The sequence below is a fragment of the Apium graveolens genome, chromosome 2 (assembly GCF_009905375.1).
Source record: "Apium graveolens cultivar Ventura chromosome 2, ASM990537v1, whole genome shotgun sequence".
Lineage (NCBI taxonomy): Eukaryota > Viridiplantae > Streptophyta > Magnoliopsida > Apiales > Apiaceae > Apium > Apium graveolens.
The window spans coordinates 68827942-68849149 of record NC_133648.1 but is presented as its reverse complement, the minus strand read 5'-3'; the positions used below and the strand labels follow the sequence as shown (position 1 = coordinate 68849149).

The window sequence follows — 21208 nt, the reverse complement described above, 5'->3', positions numbered from 1 at the left end:
ATAAATATTATACTTGATATTTAATATTTTTTTAAAATATATGTAGAATTATAATAAATATATACTCCCTCGGCCTCTTCCAATTGTTTACATTTTTTAGGAAGTGTCCGGCACGCATTTTAAGGTGCATAAAAATTATAGTTATGTAACTTATTTTTACAATTTTCTTTTTCTGAATAAAAGTTGAATGTTTTAATTTTTATTCAGAAAAACAAAATTGTAAAAAAAATTTACAGAACTATACTTTATATGCACCTTAAAATGCGTGTCGAACACTCTTTGAAAAATATAAACAATTGAAAGGGACGGAGGGAGTACATATTTAATTTTAAAATATTATTTGATTTCATTTAATTGTATAGAATTAAGATCTAAATATATATTTTTCATATATTTTATAATTTTTTTACCTAAAAATCTTGTTTTTTAATTTATATTAAATTTAAATTTAATATATATTAATATTCAGCTAACACGACATACACGACACGAAACAGCACGAAACGAAAATACACGAACACGAATGTACACGAACTCTAAACATGTCAATTTTGTGTTTGCCATTCAAATACACGAAACACGAAAATACACGACACAAAAGTATACGACACAAACGAATTGTCAAGTCTGCTATTAAAAGAATAGGTACACATGAAGTATGAACGTCCAGGGCAAGGGGTGATAAGAGCGGACCAACACCTGTTCAATTGAATTTTTTCTCAGTGAGGCGGATCTGTTGATCCCCATTACTGTCATGACAACTTTAAGAATGCTACCAGTCAAACGCCCATATGTAAGAAGTAAACGTATAAACTGAAAGATGATCTACAATTACCTAAAAGATGCTCTACAATTTCATTTTTTAGCAATCAAGGGTTCAAATCCTAACAAGAAGAAAAAACAACTCAAGACTTGGGCACCTATCTCATAACTATAGTTTCATTTAAAAATAAAATAATTTCTGATGAGAATCAGAAGAAAAATATTACCAATATGATTAAAATGTGAGCTAGTACAAAACTAAGTTCAGTTTGACATAGAATTGAGAAATGCAACACTAATAGTTAATACATAGCCTTCGCAAACAACACATTTTTCTCACTGTTACAGCTACATTTTTACAAATTAAGAAACTGTTGCATTTGAGAGTTCAAGCTGAGCCTCTAATGTGCTGATAGCATTGATGACATCCAGCTTTCCACCGCTAACAGCTTCATCCACAGGAGTCTTCTCATGGCTACACAACTCAGGGTTGAAAGAAATCAATATATAGTGCCAATTAAATATTCATCATCTAATTTTATCGATCAATAATGGTCCCTCATAATATATTCATTATCTAAATTTAGAAATAACGAGGCAGATAATTAGAAACCTGTTTAAAAGTGATACACTTGCTCCGGATAGAATCAAACTCATGACCACCTGATAAAACAAAACATAATCGATTTAAGAACTCGGCAAAAAAATTGAGATACTTTATAGCGACTGCTACTGCAAATTGAGATGCAATTGCATTACCTCAATATGACCATTGAGGCAAGCCCAATGTAGAGGGGTATTTTTCTCCACATTAGTGGCGTTAACATCCTGCTTTGACAGAATTAAAATCATCAAGGTTTACAATAATGATAACTAATAACAGAAGGAAAGGAAAATACAAGACCATTTTCTAAAAAATAAAAATTACAACAATAGTTTCTAAGATGCCTGTGCTGCAATTTTCTAAATTATGCAGTAACATCGTAGTTCTGAAATAAATAAAATAGAAACCATTTAACTCATTTCTGTAAACTTATTCTTTAATTCTGTCTTTCATTGAATGAATCTGGAAGCAGATATACGCAAAAAAACATTTTATTCTACTTATGTATGTAACCAACTAGAGCATGTGAATTTTTACCAAAATTGGCCGAAAACGCATAAGCAGCCATTTCCATATGATTGACTAAAGTCTGGCATGCAATGCAGCAATAATAAAATCAAAAAGTCTTTATTGAAACTTCTATCAAGTCAAGATTGGTTTTGTTTCATTCTCATGCTACTTACTGAATCAGGGTTGAACCAATATGGATATGGATAAGTTCATTAAGTTGTAAGTTCACCTACGTAAACAAAGCGATACAGCAAGATTTATGGATTAAAAGGAGGTACTACAACAAGCATACCCCTTAACACACATCCAATCATGTCCATAGATACGCCATCTGATGTAATAAAGCAAAGAAGAATATAGTTTCAGAGTTAAAACTGAAATATTAAAGATCCCTCACCACTCTATTATTGATAAGATAGTTGACAATGTTCAAATGCCCATTAGCTGAAGCCATATGAAGTGCTGTAAAAAAAGCAAACAAAAACTTCATGAGATTGAACAATCAATCCTCGAGAAGAACTTTGTACAAGTACACTTTTGTCATACATGAAATGCGGTAATTTTTTTCTTAATGACAAAAAAGATTCCATAAAGCATATCATAGTATGAAGCAGTAATTTAGGGGCCATTTGATAATTATAAATCTAAATCATTATATTCTGGACGATTAAAATTCTGGACGAATGGTTATCTGAATGCTTCATGTATTGGGTAGTGTGATAAATTAGATATATGACATTTCTGATGAGTATCTAGTTATTTTTTTAACAAAATAACAATAATATATCTTAATATATTAATTTATTATTTTCTTGATACACACAAAAGATATTCAAATTGGAATATCATGAAGTAGAAAAGTACAAGCAAAAGCAAAATCCAGATCATACTCTTTACTCGTCTAATTCTTAAGCGACGTGCAATAACGAGGTCACCGAAACACGATTGTAAATTCTTTTTTTTGTTTTATGAACCAATTGATGGAAAATGCTCTAAGCAGACAATCATCAAGGTAAAGAAATGTTTTATTCGAATGATACAACCTATAAACAAAATGAGTTTTGCAGTTTGGGCAGGAGAAGTACTTCTGCAGTTTGGGCAGGAGAAGTACTATAAGCGTAAGGCATGCACTCCTTGTCCTTTGAGGAGCTCACTTTATTGAGATAAGGCATATACGTTGGGCTTGCTGAGCAGGCCTAACTCCACATTAGTATGATATTGCCCACTTTGGGCTGAGCCCGCACGGGTTTGTTTTTGGGCACCTCCCAAAAGGCCTCATACTAATTAGAGTTGTCTGGCTGCTTATATTCTAGCAAACTGCACCTCCCACAAACAATGTGGGACAACTCCTAACAATCTCCCCCTTCACACATCGGACCCGATACCTGTCGATTCTGCCTCGTGATTGTGAATCTGGCTCCCCCTTGACCCATATTGGAAGTCCATCTAGCTATCTGCTCCCCCTAGGCCCATACTGGAAGGACCACCTGTCTTTTCCTTGAGCCCATTCTGGGGCAAGCCCAACGGCCTCTTCCTAGGTCACTTCTGGAGCCCATCTGAGATTGTTATGGACCGTCACAACTTGTTGGGCTCTAATACCACTTGTTGGGCTTGCTAAGCAGGTCTAACTCCACATTAGTATGATATTGTCCGCTTTGGGCTGAGCCCGCACAGGTTTGTTTTTGGGCACCTCCCAAAAGGCCTCATACTAATTGAAGTTATCTGGCTGCCTATATTCTAGCAAACTGCCTCTCCCACAAACGATGTGGGACAACTCCTAACAATCTCCCCCTTCACACATCGGGCCCGACACCTGTCGATTCTGCCACCTGATTGTGAATCTGCTCCCCCTGGACCAATACTCCCATACTGAAAGTTCATCTGACTATCTGCTCCCCCTAGACCCATACTGGAAGGACCACCTGCCTTTTCCTTAAACCCATACTGGGTAGCCCATCTGCCTCCTCCTAAGTCCATTTTGGAGCCCACGTGAGATTGTTATGGACCGTTATAACCTGAAGCTCTGATACCACTTGTTGAGTATACAACAACGAAAGCAAAACCTAAAGCAAATAAACAAGAACAAGAAAATAAACGACAAAGACAAAGATTTACGTGGTTCGGAAATTCCTACTCCACAAGCCGCACTAATTTTGTATTGATCTCTCACAATTTGTTGTGTTATGATTTTACAATTACATGAGTATTTATAAGAGAAGAAACTAGGCCTCAATCAAAATTACAGTCCAAATCTGAAAAGTAGACTAATCCATAAACTAATCTGAATCTGAATAGTCTATTTTCATGGGCTTAATTAATAGACTCCACAAAACCCAACAATCTCCCACTTGGAGTCTGGCCAATCTTCACTTCACTCTTGTAAGTCTAGTAAAATCAATTCTTCAATCAATAACTCTAACTAGTGCAGCGCCTTCTCATCAATCAATTCTGAAGGCCAGTTGAAGCTACGCAAAGCTTCAACTTTTCATTCGTAACCACCTTAGTCAACATATCTGCAGGATTCTTTGAACCAAGGATTTTCTTTAAGGGCAAAGTACCATTGCTTATCAACTCTCTTGTAAAGTGATATCTCAGCTGAATATGCTTCGTCCTAGCATGAAACACGGGATTCTTCGCAAGATGAATAGCACTCTGACTGTCGCTATACAAAGCACTGTCCGCCTGTTTCTTTCCCAACTCCTCAAGAAAATTCTTCAACCAAATCATCTCCTTGCTAGCTTCAGAAATAGCCATATATTCTGCTTCTGTGGTTGAAAGAGCAACACTCTTTTGAAGTCGAGACATTCAACTAACTGCGGTGCCACCCAAAGTGAAAATATAACCCGTTGTACTTTTTCTTGTGTCCAAACATCCACCCAAATCTGCATCAGAAAACCCTTCCAATATAACATCTTTCTTACTGAAACATAGTGCAACCTTGGATGTGCCTTTCAAGTAGCGTAACAACCACTTGACTGCTTCCCAATGCTCTCTTCCTGGATTAGACATAAATCTGCTAACAACTCCCACTGCATGAGCAATGTCTGGCCTTGTACACACCATAGCATACATTGAACTGCCAACTGCAGATGCATAAGGAACTTTAGCCATATCTTTCTTGCCTTCATCCGTTTTAGGTGATTGCTTCTTTGTGAGATTAAAGTGACTCGCCAACGGTGTACTTCTGGTCTTCGCATCCTGGACACTGAATTTCTGTAACAATTTCTCAACATGCTTCTCTTGAGATAATTTTAAAGTACCTTCAGTTTTATCCCTTATTATGCTCAAACCAAGTATTTGTTTTGCCGCACCCATATCCTTCATCTCAAACTCCTCAGACATCTATCTCTTTAACCTGTTGATTTCCCTCATATTTGATCCTGCTATCAACATGTCATCAACATACAACAACAATATGATATAAGATGAATCAAACTGTTTAAAGAAACAACAATGATCCATAGCACTCCTCGTGTACCCATTCTTCATCATAAAGCTGTCAAACTTCAAGTACCATTGTCTCGGTGCTTGCTTTAAACCATACAAGCTTTTTATAAGCTTGCAAACAAGGTTTTCTTTCCCAGCTACCTGAAATCCCTCTGACTGAACCATGTAGATGTCTTCCTCAAGATCACCATGTAAGAACGCAGTCTTAACATCTAGTTGCTCTAGATGTAACTCTTCTGCAGCCACAATACTTAGCACAATTCTAACTGTAGTCATCTTAACAACGGGAGAAAATATATCGATATAGTCAATACCCTTTTTCTGTTGATAACCCTTGACTACTAACCTTGCCTTGTATATCTTGCTGCCATCATGTTCTTCTTTGATCCTGAACACCCACTTATTCTGTAAAGCCTTCTTTCCTACTGGTAACTCTATTAAAGACCAAGTCTCATTCTTCTCAAGAGAACTCATCTCCTCATCCATGGCTGATTTCCACTGAACTGAATCATCCACTTGTACTGCCTCTGAATAACACTGAGGCTCCCCGTCCTCGGTCAATAACATATAATATGCTGAAGGAGAATATCTTTGTGGTGGCCTCACACTTCTGCTAGATTTTCTTACCTCAGTTTGTGGAGTTACTGGAACCCTGTCATCAACATTCTTCGGACTATTTCCTGCAAGATCTATTTCTGTAATATCTTTAAGCACTGCTTCCTCTTTCTCAGGTTGTTCCTTTGTAAACTCAGAATCGACTACAAGCTTATCCTTATACACTACATTCTCATTAAAAGTAACATCTCTACTTCTAACGACCTTCTTAGTCAGCTCATCCCGGAAACGGTAACCCATATCATCTGAGCCATAACCAATAAAGATACACTTCTTTGCTTTCGGATCAAGCTTGTCCCTGTCAGAATCTTTAACACGCACATAAGAAACACAACCAAAAACTCAGAAGTGTGAAAGATTTACCTCTTTTTCCTGCCACTCTTCTTCAGGAATCTTGAACCCCAAAGGACTTGAAGGTCCTCTATTTATGAGATACGCAGCTGTGCTAACTGCATCAGCCCAAAACATTTTTGGCAACCCTGCATGTAATCTCATACTCTTGGCCCTCTCATTCAAGGTTCTATTCATGCGCTCTGTAACACCATTCTGTTGTGGTGTCTCTGGAATAGTTTTAATCATTCTAATCCCAAATTTCGTGCAATAACTTTTAAACTCATCACTACTGTATTCACCTCCATTATCTGACATCAAACTCTTCACTTTTAAACTGGTCTGATTTTCAACTTCAGTCTTCCACTTCTTGAAAGTAGCAAACACATCTGATTTATTCTTCAAAAAATAAACCCATATCTTTCTAGTGGAATCATCAATGAAAGTGACATAGTAGCGAGATCCACCCAACGACGCAACTGTTGTTGGACCATATACATCTGTATGAACTAGCTCTAACTTCTTAGCTTTGGGGGTCCTCCCTGATTTTACAAAAGTAACACGTTTCTGCTTTCCAAGAACACATGGCTCACAGAATCCAACTTCCACATTCTTCAACTCTGGAATCTTCCCCTTCGAAGTTAACAACTTCATACCTTTTTCACTCATATGACCAAGCCTTTGGTGCCACAAAGTTGAAGACTCAATCTCATCAGCAACTGCATTTGCTTCATAGCTAGATTGTTCAACAATGTATAAAGTCCCCTTTTTCTCTCCACGAGCAATGACTAGATTCCCCTTTATAACCTTCCACTGTCCGTCTCCGAAAGTAACTCGATACCCTTCCTTATCTAACTGACCCACAGATAACATCTTCTTCAGTCCAGGAATGTACCTTACATCTTTCAACGTCCAGCTAGTTCCCAAAGAGGTTCTGAGATTAATATCTCCCATGCCCGCAATATCCAAAGTCTCATCATCAGCAAGACGAACTTTACCAAAATTTCCAACTCTGAAATTTAACATTAAATCTTTGCAAGGGGTAGCATGGAATGATGCACCAGAATCCATAACCCATGATTCAACTGAACATTCAACACAACAAATCAAAGCATCATCATCCTCCACTTCTTCAACTACGTTAGCTGAATTATCCTCTTTACTCTTTCCTTTTGGAGCCGCGGGAGCCGTGTACTGAATCCTGAAGTGACCCTTCTTCTGATAATTCCAACAAACAATATCCTTGCGATCTTTGCATTGTCCTCTCTTCTGTGACTTCGATCTGCTACGCCCCTTATTCTGCCCCTTTTCGAACTTTCTACCTCTACTCTCAGCACTCAACAAGGAATCTGACGACTCTCCTGAGTTTCTCCTACGAATATCTTCTCCAAGAATCGAATCTCGAACTCCATCAAAAGTCATCTTACCGCTTCCAGATGAATTACTTATAGTAGTGACAAATCCTGACCAACTGTCTGGTAATGAGGATGCCAACAATAAGGCTTGTACTTCATCATCGAATTTAATATCCACCGATGCCAATCCTGCTAGGATAGAATTAAATTCGTTCACATGATCAGCAACACAATGGCCTTCATTCAATCTAGTGACTGATAACTCCGGTGAGAGGGCGGCTCCGTCCGACGTCGTTCCTGGACCTTCTGGGTATAAATGAGGTGTAGCTGCTGGTTGGGCGCCTGCAAAACAACACCGGAAGGGGGGTTTGGCTCCCACGGCGCCTCCGGTGTAAGAATAAGAACAGGGTTTTGGAGAAGATGAAGATGTATGTATGTAATGGAATGGTTGTTGTGTGTGTATGGGTGTGAGAGAGAGAGTGAGTGTGCAAGAGTTTGGATATTTTTCTAACCCCTAAACCCTTCAGCCTTGGGGGTATTTATAGTCCAAAGGTAGGGTTTAGGGGTTGTTACCTCTAAATCAGGGCCGTTGGATCTTGGAAGCAGAGGACGCCTGGCTTGGGGGGATTTCTTACACGTGTCCAGGGAAGGACCACCTCCAGGATGTCCTAACGGCCTTCTGACACGCGCCGTGCTTGTCTGGTGTGTTGGTTGTTGATAGCTATGATCGTCACGTGCCCATGTACCCTTCCTTGGCGGGTTGTGGGATGTGCATGTGTTTGCTGGGACCCCCCTCATGGTGGTCTTGGCCCCGATCCGGATCCAGGTAGGCAGATGGTCCAGGTCCAGGTCCCAGGTTGAATCCGGATCCGGGTCGTGGGATGGACCCGGGCCTGGTCTCTCCATTTGATTGTTCTGGGAGAGGGGGGTCTCGGTTCATCGATCAATCCTGATATCCTTTAGATACAGGTTGAATCCTAGCCGGGTCTCTTATACCCTATCATTTGCCCCCGACTCCCTTATGCAAGTTTTCTGTATGGGGGAGTAGAGTAGAATCACATAGTTGTTGCCTTAGGAGAAAAATTTCTGCTCCTGGTTGCCCCCAATCCGGATCTGGTGTAGTAGATGCCAATCCGGATTAAGGCAGAATAGTTGAATTAGAAAAATTTCTGCTCCTGGTTGCCCCTAATTCCGGATCTGGTGTAGTAGATGCCAGTCCGGATTAAGGTAGAATAGTTGACAAAAATTTATGCTCCTGGTTGCCCCCCAATCCGGATCTGGTGTAGTAAATGCCAATCCGGATTAAGGTAGAATAGTTGATGACAGAAAAATTTCTGCTCCTGGTTGCCCCTAATCTGGATCTGGTGTAGTAGATGCCAGTCCGGATTAAGGTAGAATAGTTGATGACTTAGAAAATCTGCTCCTGGTTGCCCCCAATGCGGATCTGGTGTAGTAGATACCAATCCGGATTAAGGTAGAGAAGGAATGTCTTGAGGAGATTTCTTGGATCTTTGATATCTCCCAGATCCGGATTCCTTCTTTCCGGGTAGGTCTTCATGATCCGGGTAGGGGGTTGCAGACCCTGGTAGATTGTGGAATTTGTAACGTTTTTTGGCTTTTTTCCCTCCAATGAATTTAAAATTTTGACAGTTATTCCCTTGAAAATCGGTCCATAATCATTGTGGGCTGTAAATGAGTTTAAATGTATAATATATATATATATCTATATATATATATAGATATATATATATATATATTTGCTTTTAAGTATTTCTGTAACTGCTTCTCGGGCCAATCATGTCCTGCCACGTGGCAGGGACTGCTCTGCTCCCTCTTGTGCCTATAAAAGGCTGAGCCCCTCTTTCATTTTCTTTTTTATTCTCTCCCAAAAACGAAAAGGCGCATCTTCTTTCTCTTTTCTCTCTTAATTTCCTTGGAAATCTTTCGGAGCTTTGGGGTTTTTGTTGGTTGATTTTTCATCGCTGTTCGGTCTTTCCTTGCTCTCGTCTTCGACCAATCTGTAAGCCTTCCTTCTTACCTTTTTATTTTCGGTTTTGTGCTTTTTCTTTGAATTGATGCATGCTCGAGTTTTGTTTGTCATTCACGAATTGTAGGTACAAGTTGGCCTCTTTAGTCTTTTTTTGTGGTGGGTATTGTTGTTTTGTGGTTTTTATGTTTAGATCTGTAGATTTTCTGTTTCGTTTGGTCCGATTTTGATTATTTTTGGTTGGATTTTTCTGGGTTCGCTATGCTGTTCTTCGCGTGTCTATGTGTGTATATATAAAAACTCATATGTTTTGGTATTTGATTCTTCAAGATGTTGTTTTTGGTTGAGGGTTTTTGCTTGGACCCGGGTAGGGGGTATCAGATCCGGATCCGGTTTAGTATACTTGGGTAGAATTGCATGCCTTAGGATTTGTAATTTGTGTTTGGTTGGTTTGGATCCGGGTCTGGGTGTTTGCCATGAGGATCCGGGTACATGGGTTTGGTTTTAAGTTTTTGGCTGCTATGGATCCGGATCTGGGTATTTGCCATCAAGATCCGGGTCCATGGTGGTTTGGTTTTTTGGATTGTAGTTAACATGATCCGGATCGTTGATGTTTTTCCGGGTTGGACTTGCATTGGTGGTCCGGATCATTAGGTTATGGTAGAACTAACATAACGTACCTGATCCGGACCGCTTAGTAAAACAAACAAAATCTGTAGGGTCCAGGCTTACTGACCTTCATTTTAATAGGTATATGGTCCGGACCAAGGAGCGGGCTAGGAGAGTCTATAACTGCTACCCCAACTTTTCTGACGAAGAGAGTGATCTGGATTCATCTGGTAGAGAACAGATCCGGGGCGAGATAGTGAGGAAAGGGTCCGGATCTGTGGGAACAATTACGAGCTTCCGGTTCAAGAGGCTTCCGGAGAACTCGGTTATCTTTACACCAGAAGGCCGTTGGTCGAACATCAAATACCACTTTGTGAGGAAACCTAACAAGTTCGACAATAGCATTTACTATGTCCGGGTCAGGTAAGAGAGGCATGAGGACGGTCACCCGGGAGTGTATGATCAGGGTGCCCTAGAAGATGCTTTTGCTTCGTTCGGGATTAGCCGAGATCATTACCAACTGAAGGACTTTTATGCGGAGGCTGACCCGGCCGACATGGATAAAGCAATCCGGGCCGCATTTCAGTTAACTCCTGATATTGCGTGGAGGTGGTCGGAACCTCATGAGAGGATTTTCCACCGACCCTCAGATGGCTTCGTTCCGGTTTGGTTGGAGCACTTAAGATCCGGGTGGAGCCCTCGCGGCCACATTTTTATCAAACATTTGTGCAAGTACGTCTTCAAAATATCCCCAATGCAAATAACCCCAAACGGAATTAAATCTATGACCTGGTTCATAGCTTGCTGCAACAAGGCCGGGCTCCTGCCCACTTTCAAATTGTTCCATCAGATTTTCTACCTTTCCCGATCAAGTCAGAAACCATTTTATGAGCTTAGTTCCGGGCAGCAGAATGTGGCTTTGGTCCGGGTAGGTCTAAACCGGTCATGCACCAGACCTCTTTAAAGCACTGGAACGGGGAGATCCTTATGTTAAAAGGCTTTGACTTAGAATTTCTCCCTTATTTTAAAACTGGGGAAGTCAACACAAAATTCAATTCGGAGATCTTAGAAGGGGAGGCGGTAGATCAAATGAGGAAGTTCTGTGATCGTCTCGGGTTCTAGCCAACCCGGGATACTTTTATGAATCATAAATTGCTTTTCCAACTTGGATGTAAGTTTTTCTTTAATCTATGCTGCCTGTGATCCAGGTCCCTCGCCCTGCTTGACGATCCGGATTATGTTTCTTTTTTCTTTTTACTTGTAGCTAGTTTTTATGGAATCCTTGCCTGGCCTTTGATCCGAGTCTCTTGTTTTGCCTGATGACCCGGATCAACGTCCAGTTTGCTTTTTTACTTGTAGCTTGTTTGATTGAAATGTTTTCCCATGATCCGGATCATAGTACATTTTGCTTTGTTGTCCCTTGACCCGGGTTTACTGTAGTATTTTCCTTCCGGTTTTGGTCGCTTTGTCCAGTATATTTATCCCGTCCTGATAGTTCTCTTCTCCCATTTTGCAGGTTTGCCGCATTACAACCCTTCATTCAGAGCGATAATGTCTACTTCAGCTTATGCAGCAGCTTTCAACTCTCTGGGATTGGCCTATAAGACAACAAAAGGGGCCCCTGGGACCGGATCCGGATCCGGATCTGCGGATGCCGAGGGTGGTGCCGAGTCTTCCGCCCCCCGGAACGTGCCCAGTCCGGGCGACGCGGCCTTGAACGAGGACCCGGATGTCCAGGAGATCTCTGAGGTCCCTCCTTCAAAGAAAAGGAAGTCCGCCCCGGGGAAGCCTCCCCGCGGAAAAGCTGTCGTCGCTGACCGGGTCATTTGTGATTCGGATGGGAAGGGCCCGGACGGGGGTCTTATCGAAATAGGGACAAAGAGCCTGATTGACCTAGCCGGGTTCATGTCTAGTATTCCTTCCCAAGATGACTATGAGGAGGTTGAGGGATACAGCATGACTGCTGCCTTGAAGAGGGTCACCGGGCAATGGGGGCAGGTATCCAAAATTTCCATGCTTTTGGTTCCGGGTTGTGCCCCCCATTTTGTTCTGTAGTTAGTTAATTTCTGTCTTTTTTCAGCTCGGTAGTGCCATATCTATCTGCTCAGATGTTGCCTATACGGAGGTCCGGGAGGCCAATAACCGGACCAATACCGAGAAGATACGGGCGGATACTCTGCAGGGAGAGCTGGAGGAAGCCCGGGAGGGATTCCGGGTGGTGGAATCCGGGTTAAACGAGAAACTGAAGGAGTCTGAGGACCAGGCTGAGGGGCTTGCCAAAGAAGTAGAGAGGCTCAAAGCCGAACTCGCTGCCAAGGAAAACTTGAACAAGGAGGCTATAATTGCCGAATTCAAGGCCAGTGATGTTTATGACTTTGAGGTTGCCCAGGCCGGGGTGCCCGAGGTCCGCAGATCCTGGGTCGTTGCCGAACGTCACATCAAGAACGACCCCTTGGCATCCTGGGAGAGCTTTATCCAGGAGTTCCTAGCTGCGAAGGCTGCAGTTGAGCAGGGTCAAGGGGAATCGGAACCCTATGACGGTCCAACCCCCAGCTTCCTTTAGATCCGGACCAGCATTGATAGGCTTCTCGGGCCCAGCCCTGTAATTTTACTTTTGCTAGGATTTGTGATTTTCGTACTTAAACTTGGGTTGTTTGTAATATTTGAATTTGTTCCGGATTGATGGCAATCCGGATCCTGCTTTTTAATTTTACTGTCGTTGCTTTGACCTTTTCTTCAATCAAAAAATATTTGCTTTTGTTTCCATCTGTAGTTTTCGTTTTTATGAGTTGTCTGGATCCTTGCACAAATGCTCTTGATCCGGGCTGTGGCTGAGGCCCCCAATCCGGATTGGTTTTATATCCGGGTTGTTCCGGGTATGAAGCCTTATCCGGGTTGACTTTGTTTTTGCTGTAGTATATCAATCCAGATTCGAATGCTTATCGTTTTTGATATTTGATTTTGAAATTGCTTTCGATCCGAGTATAATTCCCACCCGGGTTGATGTATGCTTGTTTGCTTTATGTACTTAGAAAATATGAATACATAATGGTTGTTTCCAATCCAGATTCGAATGCTTATCCGGGTTGGTTTTTGCTTTCAAATTCACTTGTAGTCCGGGTATGATACCAACCCGGTTTGATGTTTGCTTGTTTGCTTGTTTGCTTTGTGTACTTAGAAAATATGAGTACATAATGATTGTTACCAATCCGGATTCGAATGCTTATCCGGGTTGGTTTTTTGCTTTCAATCCGGGCATGATACCCGCCCGGGTTGATGATTGCTCTATTACTTAGATTTTTTCCAAGCAAATAGTGGTTGCTTTGTTTTTTGCTTTGAATCCGGTTATGAGACTATATCTGGATTGATTTTTGCTTTGTTTACTAGTAATTTAAAAGTAATAACTTTCTAAGAAAGGAAAATTCTTTTCATTGACTTGAAATTTTCTTCATACAAAATATGGGATCATAGGTTGGTTGCTTGCCGTAGGCTACAAGTTTTGGTTGCTTTTGGTTGCTTCTTCTTCTGGTAAAATTTTCTGAGCCTGAGTCCATGCCATGTATTTGGTATTTCAGACTCATCCATGTTCATGAGCTTGTATGTTCCTGGCCTTAGAACTTCCTTGACTTTGTATGGGCCTTCACACCTTGGCATTAGCTTCCCACTCTTTGTGGGATCTGAAGCTTTCGTGTTTCGAAGGACCAAGTCTCCAACTTGAAAGTTTTTGACCCGGGACTTCTTACTGAAGTGCTCTTTTGTTTTCTCCTTATACTTTTCCATTCTTGCCACCGCCTGGTCTCGGACTTCGTCAATTAGCTCAATATTTGTTCTGAGCCCCTCATTCGCTATCTCATCAAAATTGATTGCTCGATGGGATGGGGATCCTTCTTCAATTGGTAGCATAGCTTCAGTTCCATAGGCCAGTTTGAAGGGGGTTTCTCCTGTGCTTGTTCGGGGGCTTGTTCTGTATGCCCAGAGTACATTAGGCAATTCTTCCGGCCATTTGGTTTTGCTTTCCCTGAGCCTCTTCTCAATTCCCCTGAGAAGTATTCGATTGGTTACTTCCACTTGGCCATTCCCTTGAGGGTAGGCTACAGATGATTTCTTATGCCGGATGCCCCGTTCTTGAAGGTAGGATTCGAATTCTGAACCAACGAACTGTGGACCATTATTTGAAACCAGTACTCTCGGGATCTCGAACCTCATCAGAATGTCGTCCATGAATTTGATGTGATCTTGCTGGTTTATTGTTCTCATAGCCTTTGCTTCTACCCATTTTGTCATATAATCAATTGAGACTAGGAAGTACCTGAGGTCTCCTCTGGCCCTGGGGAATGGTCCCATGATATCAATGCCCCATACAGCAAATGGGATTGGTGACAAGACTGAAGAAGGTAGGACTGGGCTCATCCGGGTCACCAGTAGAATAATTGAACTAGAGAAACCATAACTGAAAAGCTGGCATTCCTTGCATTTTTTCACGAATTCTATTGCATCCTGGTGGATAGTAGGCCAGTAGTACCCTTGTCTTATGATTTTGTGAGCTAGGGCATTTGCGGACATATGATCCCTGCATATTCCTTCATGAACTTCCATGAGACAGTACTGTGCCTCTCCTGGGCCTATGCACTTCAGGATTGGGGAGGAGAAGGTCCGGCGATAGAGTATACCCTCTTCGATTAAAAATTTTGAAGCTTTGGCTTTTAACCTTTGAGCCTTCCCTTTATCTTCCGGGAGCTCTCCCGTCTCCAGGTAGTTAATAAATGGAGTCATCCAATTCGGACTGTTGTCTATTTCCATGACCACTTCAGCTTCTATGCTTGGTTTCTGCAATTCTTCGAAGTAGACGGAGCAATCCAGGTCTGTTGAATTTTGAATAAGTTTAGATAGTGTATCAGCTTCTGAATTCTCCTCTCTGCACATTTGGATGACTTGAGTTTTTGGTATCAAGGCGAGGTAGCTTTGGACCAGAGCCTGGTACTTGGCTAGAACTGGATCCTTGGCTATGTACTCGCCGTTTGTTTGCTTTACCACGATCTGGGAGTCGCTGTAGATTTTGAGATCCTGGATCCTGAGTGTTTTTGCTAGCTTCAACCCTGCAATCAAGGCCTCGTACTCTGCCTGGTTGTTTGTTGCTGAGAAGCCAAAGGAGATTGCTGTTTGGATTGTGAATCCTTCTGGGCTCTTTAGGATGAGTCTGGCTCCTGATCTTTCATTTGTTGAAGAACCATCAACTTTGAGAGCCCAGGCTCCTACGTCTTGATCAGTGTTTCTCTCAGGGTCAATGCTCATGGGCACAGTCTCTTCTTCCGGGAAATTACATTCTATGATGAAATCAGCTAGAGCCTGGGCTTTGATTGCTGTTCTTGGAATGAAACTCAAGTTGAACTGACTCAGCTCGACTGCCCAATTTACCAATCTTCCTGAGATATTTGGCTTGTGTATTATCTTCCTTAAGGGTTGGTTAGTTACAACCCGTATCTCCCTTCCCTGGAAGTAGTGCCTGAGCTTCCTGGATGTTGTGACCAAGGCAAAAGCAAACTTTTCTAGCCTCGGGTACCAGGTCTCCGCATCTTTTAGCACTTGCCTCACATAATAAACTGGTTGCTGTTTGCCATTATCTTCCCTGATCAAGGTTGCTCCAACTGCCAGGGCCCCTGCTGATAGGTAAAGGGATATGGGCTCCCCGGGTTGGGCTTTGGTTAACACAGGGGGTTGAGAAAGGTACCTTTCGATTTCTTCAAATGCGCTTTGGCATTCTGGGCTCCAATTAACTTCTCTCTTGTTGGTTGCTCCTTTTAACAGGTCAAAGAAGGGTAGGCATCTCTCGGCTAACTTTGAGATGAATCTTCTGAGTGCAGCCAGTGACCCTGCTAGCTTCTGCACATCTTTTTGTGTTCTGGGAGGTTTCATTTTCTGGATTGCCTTTATCTTTTCTGGGTTGGCTTCAATTCCTCGGTTGCTTATCATGAATCCAAGGAATTTTCCTGCCCCTACTCCGAATGTGCACTTTTCTGGATTGAGCCTGAGTGAGTATTTTCTCAAGTTGTCGAAGCATTCTCTCAGGTCTCCTATGTGCCCGGGGATGCTTATAGACTTTGCAATCATGTCGTCGACATATGATTCCAGGTTCTTTCCAATCTGGTGTTTGAAGATTTTATTCATTGCTCTTAGATATGTTGTTCCTGCATTAGTCAATCCGAAAGGCAGCATCACATAGGCATAAACCGCCCTGTGGGTGATGAAGGCTGTCTTTAGGATATCCTTGGGATTCATCTTTATCTGGTTGTACCCCGAGTAGGCGTCCATGAAACTTAGCATTACGTTCCCGGATGTTGCGTCGATCAATTGATCAATGTTTGGCAAGGGGTAGGGGTCTTTGGGGCATGCACTGTTCAAGTCTATGTAGTCGATACACATTCTCCATTTCCCGTTTGCTTTTTTCACCATCACAACATTTGCCAACCATTCTGGGTACTTAACTCCGCATATTATCCCTGTTTTAAGTAGTTTTTCAATTTCCTCATTTATTGCTTTCTGCCTCTCTGGGGCAAAATTTCTTCTCTTTTGCTTGACTGGTTTCCTCTCTGGGTTGACGTCTAAGCTGTGCATTGCTATGGATTCATCCAACCCGGGCATGTCTCTTGGGGTCCAAGCAAATATATCAGAGTACCCTTGTAGTAGTGATACCAGGTCTTTTCTGAAATTAGCCTCGAGCCCGGACCCTATCTTTATCCTCTTGGAAGGATCGCTTGCATTGATCAGAATTGTTTCCGTTTCTACAGCGGCCTCTATCTTGGATTGGTCCATATTTGATACCAACTGCTGGATCCGGGCCTCTGTGTTCTTCTTCATATAGATTTGACCCTGGGCTATCATCTCTTTTTGGTTGCTTTCCCCTACTTCAATTTTTTCAGGGTTGGTTTCTTGCACAGTAGGGTTGGGTTGGCCAAGGCTTAGGCTCAATTCAATCTCTTCTGTGACTTGGTTGCTTTTTTGCTCTTCTGAGCTTGGTTTGGTTGCTTTTGGATCTGAGAGGGACTCTATGATCTGAACTTCTTTTCTCGCATCATCCCTTGAGTGGGGGCGATGTTTCTTAATACTTTGCTGTTTCCGGAGTACCACGGCATTTCTCTTGTTGTCTTGATGGGTTTCAGCTATTAGCAGAGCCTGGCTATAACATCTTTCAGCTACCTCATAGTCTCCTTTGATTTCTCCTACCCCGGTTGGAGTTGGGAATTTGATTTTCAAGTGTAATATGGAGGTGATTGCTTGGATCCTCGTCAGGGCTGAGCGGCCTATTATGCCGTTGTAGGAAGGGGGAGTATTGATCACGTAGAACTTTATCACATGGGTAACTTGGTTTGGGGCCGATCCGAATATGACCGGCAGGTATAAGGTTCCCTGGATCGGGACCAAGTTGTTCCCGAACCCATACAGAGGGTCCTATTGGCATTCATTGGAGCGTACGCTCCCAAGCTTCATCCTGTCCACAATATGCTTGAAGAGTATGTTTACTGAAGATCCATTGTCTATCAGCATCCTTCTTACTTCGTTGTCAAAAATATCAAGTGTTACCACCAAGGCTTCGGTGTGATTCGGGTTAACCCCTTCATAATTCTTGCTGCTGAATGAGATCATCATCTCCGGGTAGGATTGGACGGAGAACACTTCATCTCCTGAGCCCGGGCTCCTAGGGGGAGAGTGTGACCCTCCTAGGACCACATTTACTACATTCTTACCTTTTCTTTGCCTTTCTTCTCTCTGATTTGTCTCCCTTGAGATGTATTGATTCAGGTTGCCTTTCTTGACTTGATCTTCAATGAAGTATTTTAAAGAGAGACAATTTTCAGTTTTGTGCCCATGGGTTTCATGATAGTCGCACTGCCTGTTGTAAGGCCTGCTTTCCGGGGGAGTCTGCATTGGCTTTGGAGGATAATAGAATGGCTTTCCCTTGATCTCCTTCAGTATTTCTTCCCGGATCCTGTTTAATGGTGTCCACTCTGGCTCTTGCCTAGGCTCTCTTGCTTGCCTAGGTGGACCGGGATCGCTTTTGGATTCCGTCTTAGGACCCAACCTTTGAAATATTGGAGTGTTTTGTACAACATTTGTCTGTTGGGTTTGGTTGCTTTGTTTGAACTTTTTCTCCTGATGGTACCCCTTTCGGTCGGTCATCAGAAGATTTGTTCCTGGTTCCTCCATTCCGAGTCATTCTCATCGCCTGGAGAACGTCTGTTTCTTTTATGAACCGGGCTGCCATGAGTAGGCAGCGGTCAGGCTTTGTGGCTCTTTGTTTATCAACTCTACAATGTACCTCTCATTGTGTTCTGGATCCAGGTTCCTTCGAAATATGCTTAGAGCCTCCCTTTCATCTAGATTCGAGACTTTGTTGATGGCTTCCTGGAATCTCCGCATATAAGTTGAGAGTGCTTCATTATCATACTGGCGGATTGTTTCCAGGTGACACATGTGCATTTCATGTGTCTTATTGGCTCTGAATCTTCTAAGGAAGGCTCCTCTGAATTCTTTCCAGGAGTGAATGCTTCTTGATGGGATCCTGCTGAACCATCTTTGAGCCCCCCTTTTGAGGGTCGAGGCGAAAAATCTGGATTTGGTTAAGTCGTTGTAATAATATATCTGAGCTATCTGTTCAAAGTAGTTGAGGTGCTCTTCCGGATCCCCCAATCCATCGAAAGAGTCGAAGTTGTAATGCTTGAGATTTTTCTGTCGAGGGATGGCTTTTAGGGAGTGGCTGAAGGGTGTGAGGGTCTCCCCAACTTCCAACCCGGAATCTTTCTCCATTTTTCTCTGGAGCTCATAAATCATGTCTTTAAGATCCTTCTGGCCCCCCTCTTCGTCGTCAGAAATGAGCTCGGGGGTAGGGTCCCTCCGAGTTCTTTTGCCTTTTGTTTTAGCTTAGGAGTCTCTCCTCCAGCTGCATTCTTTTCTGAATTTTTTGCTCCAGCTTGGCCTCTTCTTCCTTTCTTATCTGTTCTCTGATTTCTTCTAACTTTTTCTTTCTGGTTGCTTCTGTCTCCTTCTTACTAGGCTCTTTCTGACTCTTTTTTTCCTTGGCCCCAATTCGGTCGAAGACAGATCTCCTGGATTGCTGAGAATCCCCGGACTCTTCTTGCTCTTCATCTTGCTCATATTTTATCTGGAGCCGGGCTTGTTCATCTCTGTAGAGCCTGATTGCTTCAGCAAGTTCATTGCTTGTTAAGTTAGCCATGTGCTCCTCTGCAATTGGAACATTGGTGTACTTGTACTGATTGAGCTCCATGACATTTCTGGCATCCCGGGGTGTCACTAGCCTTTCCAAGACCGGGGTGTGTTGTGTCAATGGTTGCTCCTGGAGGGTCTCTCGATCTCCCCCAGGTTCATGAGCTTGAGAGTGGTCCTGATCCTGGACCTGGGTACTGGCGGAGGGCCTACAAGCCGTACTTTTTCCTGCTCTTGCCATTACCACAATTGTACAAACAACTGACCAAGATTTGAGGATACAAATGTGGATCTGAGGTTGATTTTTTGAAGATTACAAAAAAAATCCAGAATAACAGCAAACAAACTTTTTGGGCTCTGCTAACAATAATACTAAACAAGAATAGCAGGCTCTAGGACACAAAAGAAAATATGCAAGTTAAAACAGTTCTGGGTTTTAAAATTATCAAGACTATTAAACCCCAGGCTTCAAGACTATCAAGATTATCAAACCCTAAACAACCAAAATTTAACAAACAAGAGCGGGCTCACACAAACGTGGCCTAAAGTAACGAGCTCACACAAACGTGGCTAAAATGAACATTCATATCCAAGAAAGGGTATGGTTGTTTGTGTTCTTATAGGCTTAAAAGTGGACTCTCTTAAGAGTTTGCTGATGAAGATGAATACAGGGGCACCGAGGCCCAAGGATGGAGCGCCCTCCTTCTAGCGCCAAATGATAACTCCGGTGAGCGGGCGGCTCCGTCCGACGCCGTTCCTGGACCTTTTGGGTATAAATGAGGTGTAGCTGCTGGTTGGGCGCCAGCAAAACAACACCGGAAGGGGGGTTTGGCTCCCACGGCGCCTCCGGTGTAAGAATAAGAACAGGGTTTTGGAGAAGATGAAGATGTATGTATGTAATGGAAAGGTTGATGTGTGTGTATGGGTGTGAGAGAGAGAGTGAGTGTGCAAGAGTGTGGATATTTTTCTAACCCCTAAACCCTTCAGCCTTGGGGGTATTTATAGTCCAAAGGTAGGGTTTAGGGGTTGTTACCTCTAAATCAGGGCCGTTGGATCTTGGAAGCAGAGGACGCCTGGCTTGGGGGGATTGCTTACACGTGTCCAGGGAAGGACCACCTCCACGATGTCCTAACGGCCTTCTGACACGCGTCGTGCTTGTCTGGTGTGTTGGTTGTTAATAGCTGTGACCGTCACGTGCCCACGTACCCTTCCTTGGCGGGTTGTGGGATGTGCATGTGTTTGCTGGGGCCCCCCTCATGGTGGTCTTGGCCCCGATCCGGATCCAAGTAGGCAGATGGTCCAGGTCCCGGGTTGAATCCGGATACGGGTCATGGGATGGACCCGGGCCTGGTCTCTCCATTTGATTGTTCTGGGAGAGGGGGGTCTCGGTTCATCGATCGAGCCTGATATCTTTTAGATCCAGGTTGAATCCTAGCCGGGTCTCTTATACCCTATCAGTGGCAATTAACAAGCGAATCAAATACACCTTATTTGCAGCAGACGGCTTCTCATACATGTTTGACAAAGCCTTGATCAAACCATAAGCAGCCAGACAAATCCAATTAGAACAAGGCTTTTTGGGAGGTGCCCAAAAACAAATCTGTGCGGGCTCGGCCCAAAGCGGACAATATCATACTAATGTGGAGTTAGGCGTGCTTAGCAAGCCCAACCAGTGGTATCAGAGCTTCAGGTTGTAACGGTCCTGAACAATCTCAGTTGGGCTTCCAGAATGGGCCTAAAAGGAGGCAGATGGGCTACCCAGAATGGGCT

The 21208-nt window shown here is 42.8% G+C and overlaps 1 protein-coding gene across 2 annotated transcripts in view; it reads right to left on the bottom strand.

The window, feature by feature from the left end:
• Positions 1 to 921: 921 nt before the first annotated feature.
• Positions 922 to 21208, bottom strand: part of LOC141707506 (uncharacterized) — a 31667-nt gene continuing 11380 nt past the window's right edge. For both annotated transcript variants that reach the window (XM_074510701.1, XM_074510702.1), the window contains exons 4-7: positions 2274 to 2338; positions 1522 to 1590; positions 1376 to 1425; positions 922 to 1237 (exon numbers count right to left, since the gene is read on the bottom strand). In XM_074510701.1, coding sequence (XP_074366802.1) covers positions 1126 to 1237; positions 1376 to 1425; positions 1522 to 1590; positions 2274 to 2338 — 296 coding nt within the window. In that variant the 3' untranslated portion in view covers positions 922 to 1125. The remainder of the gene's footprint in view (positions 1238 to 1375; positions 1426 to 1521; positions 1591 to 2273; positions 2339 to 21208) is intronic.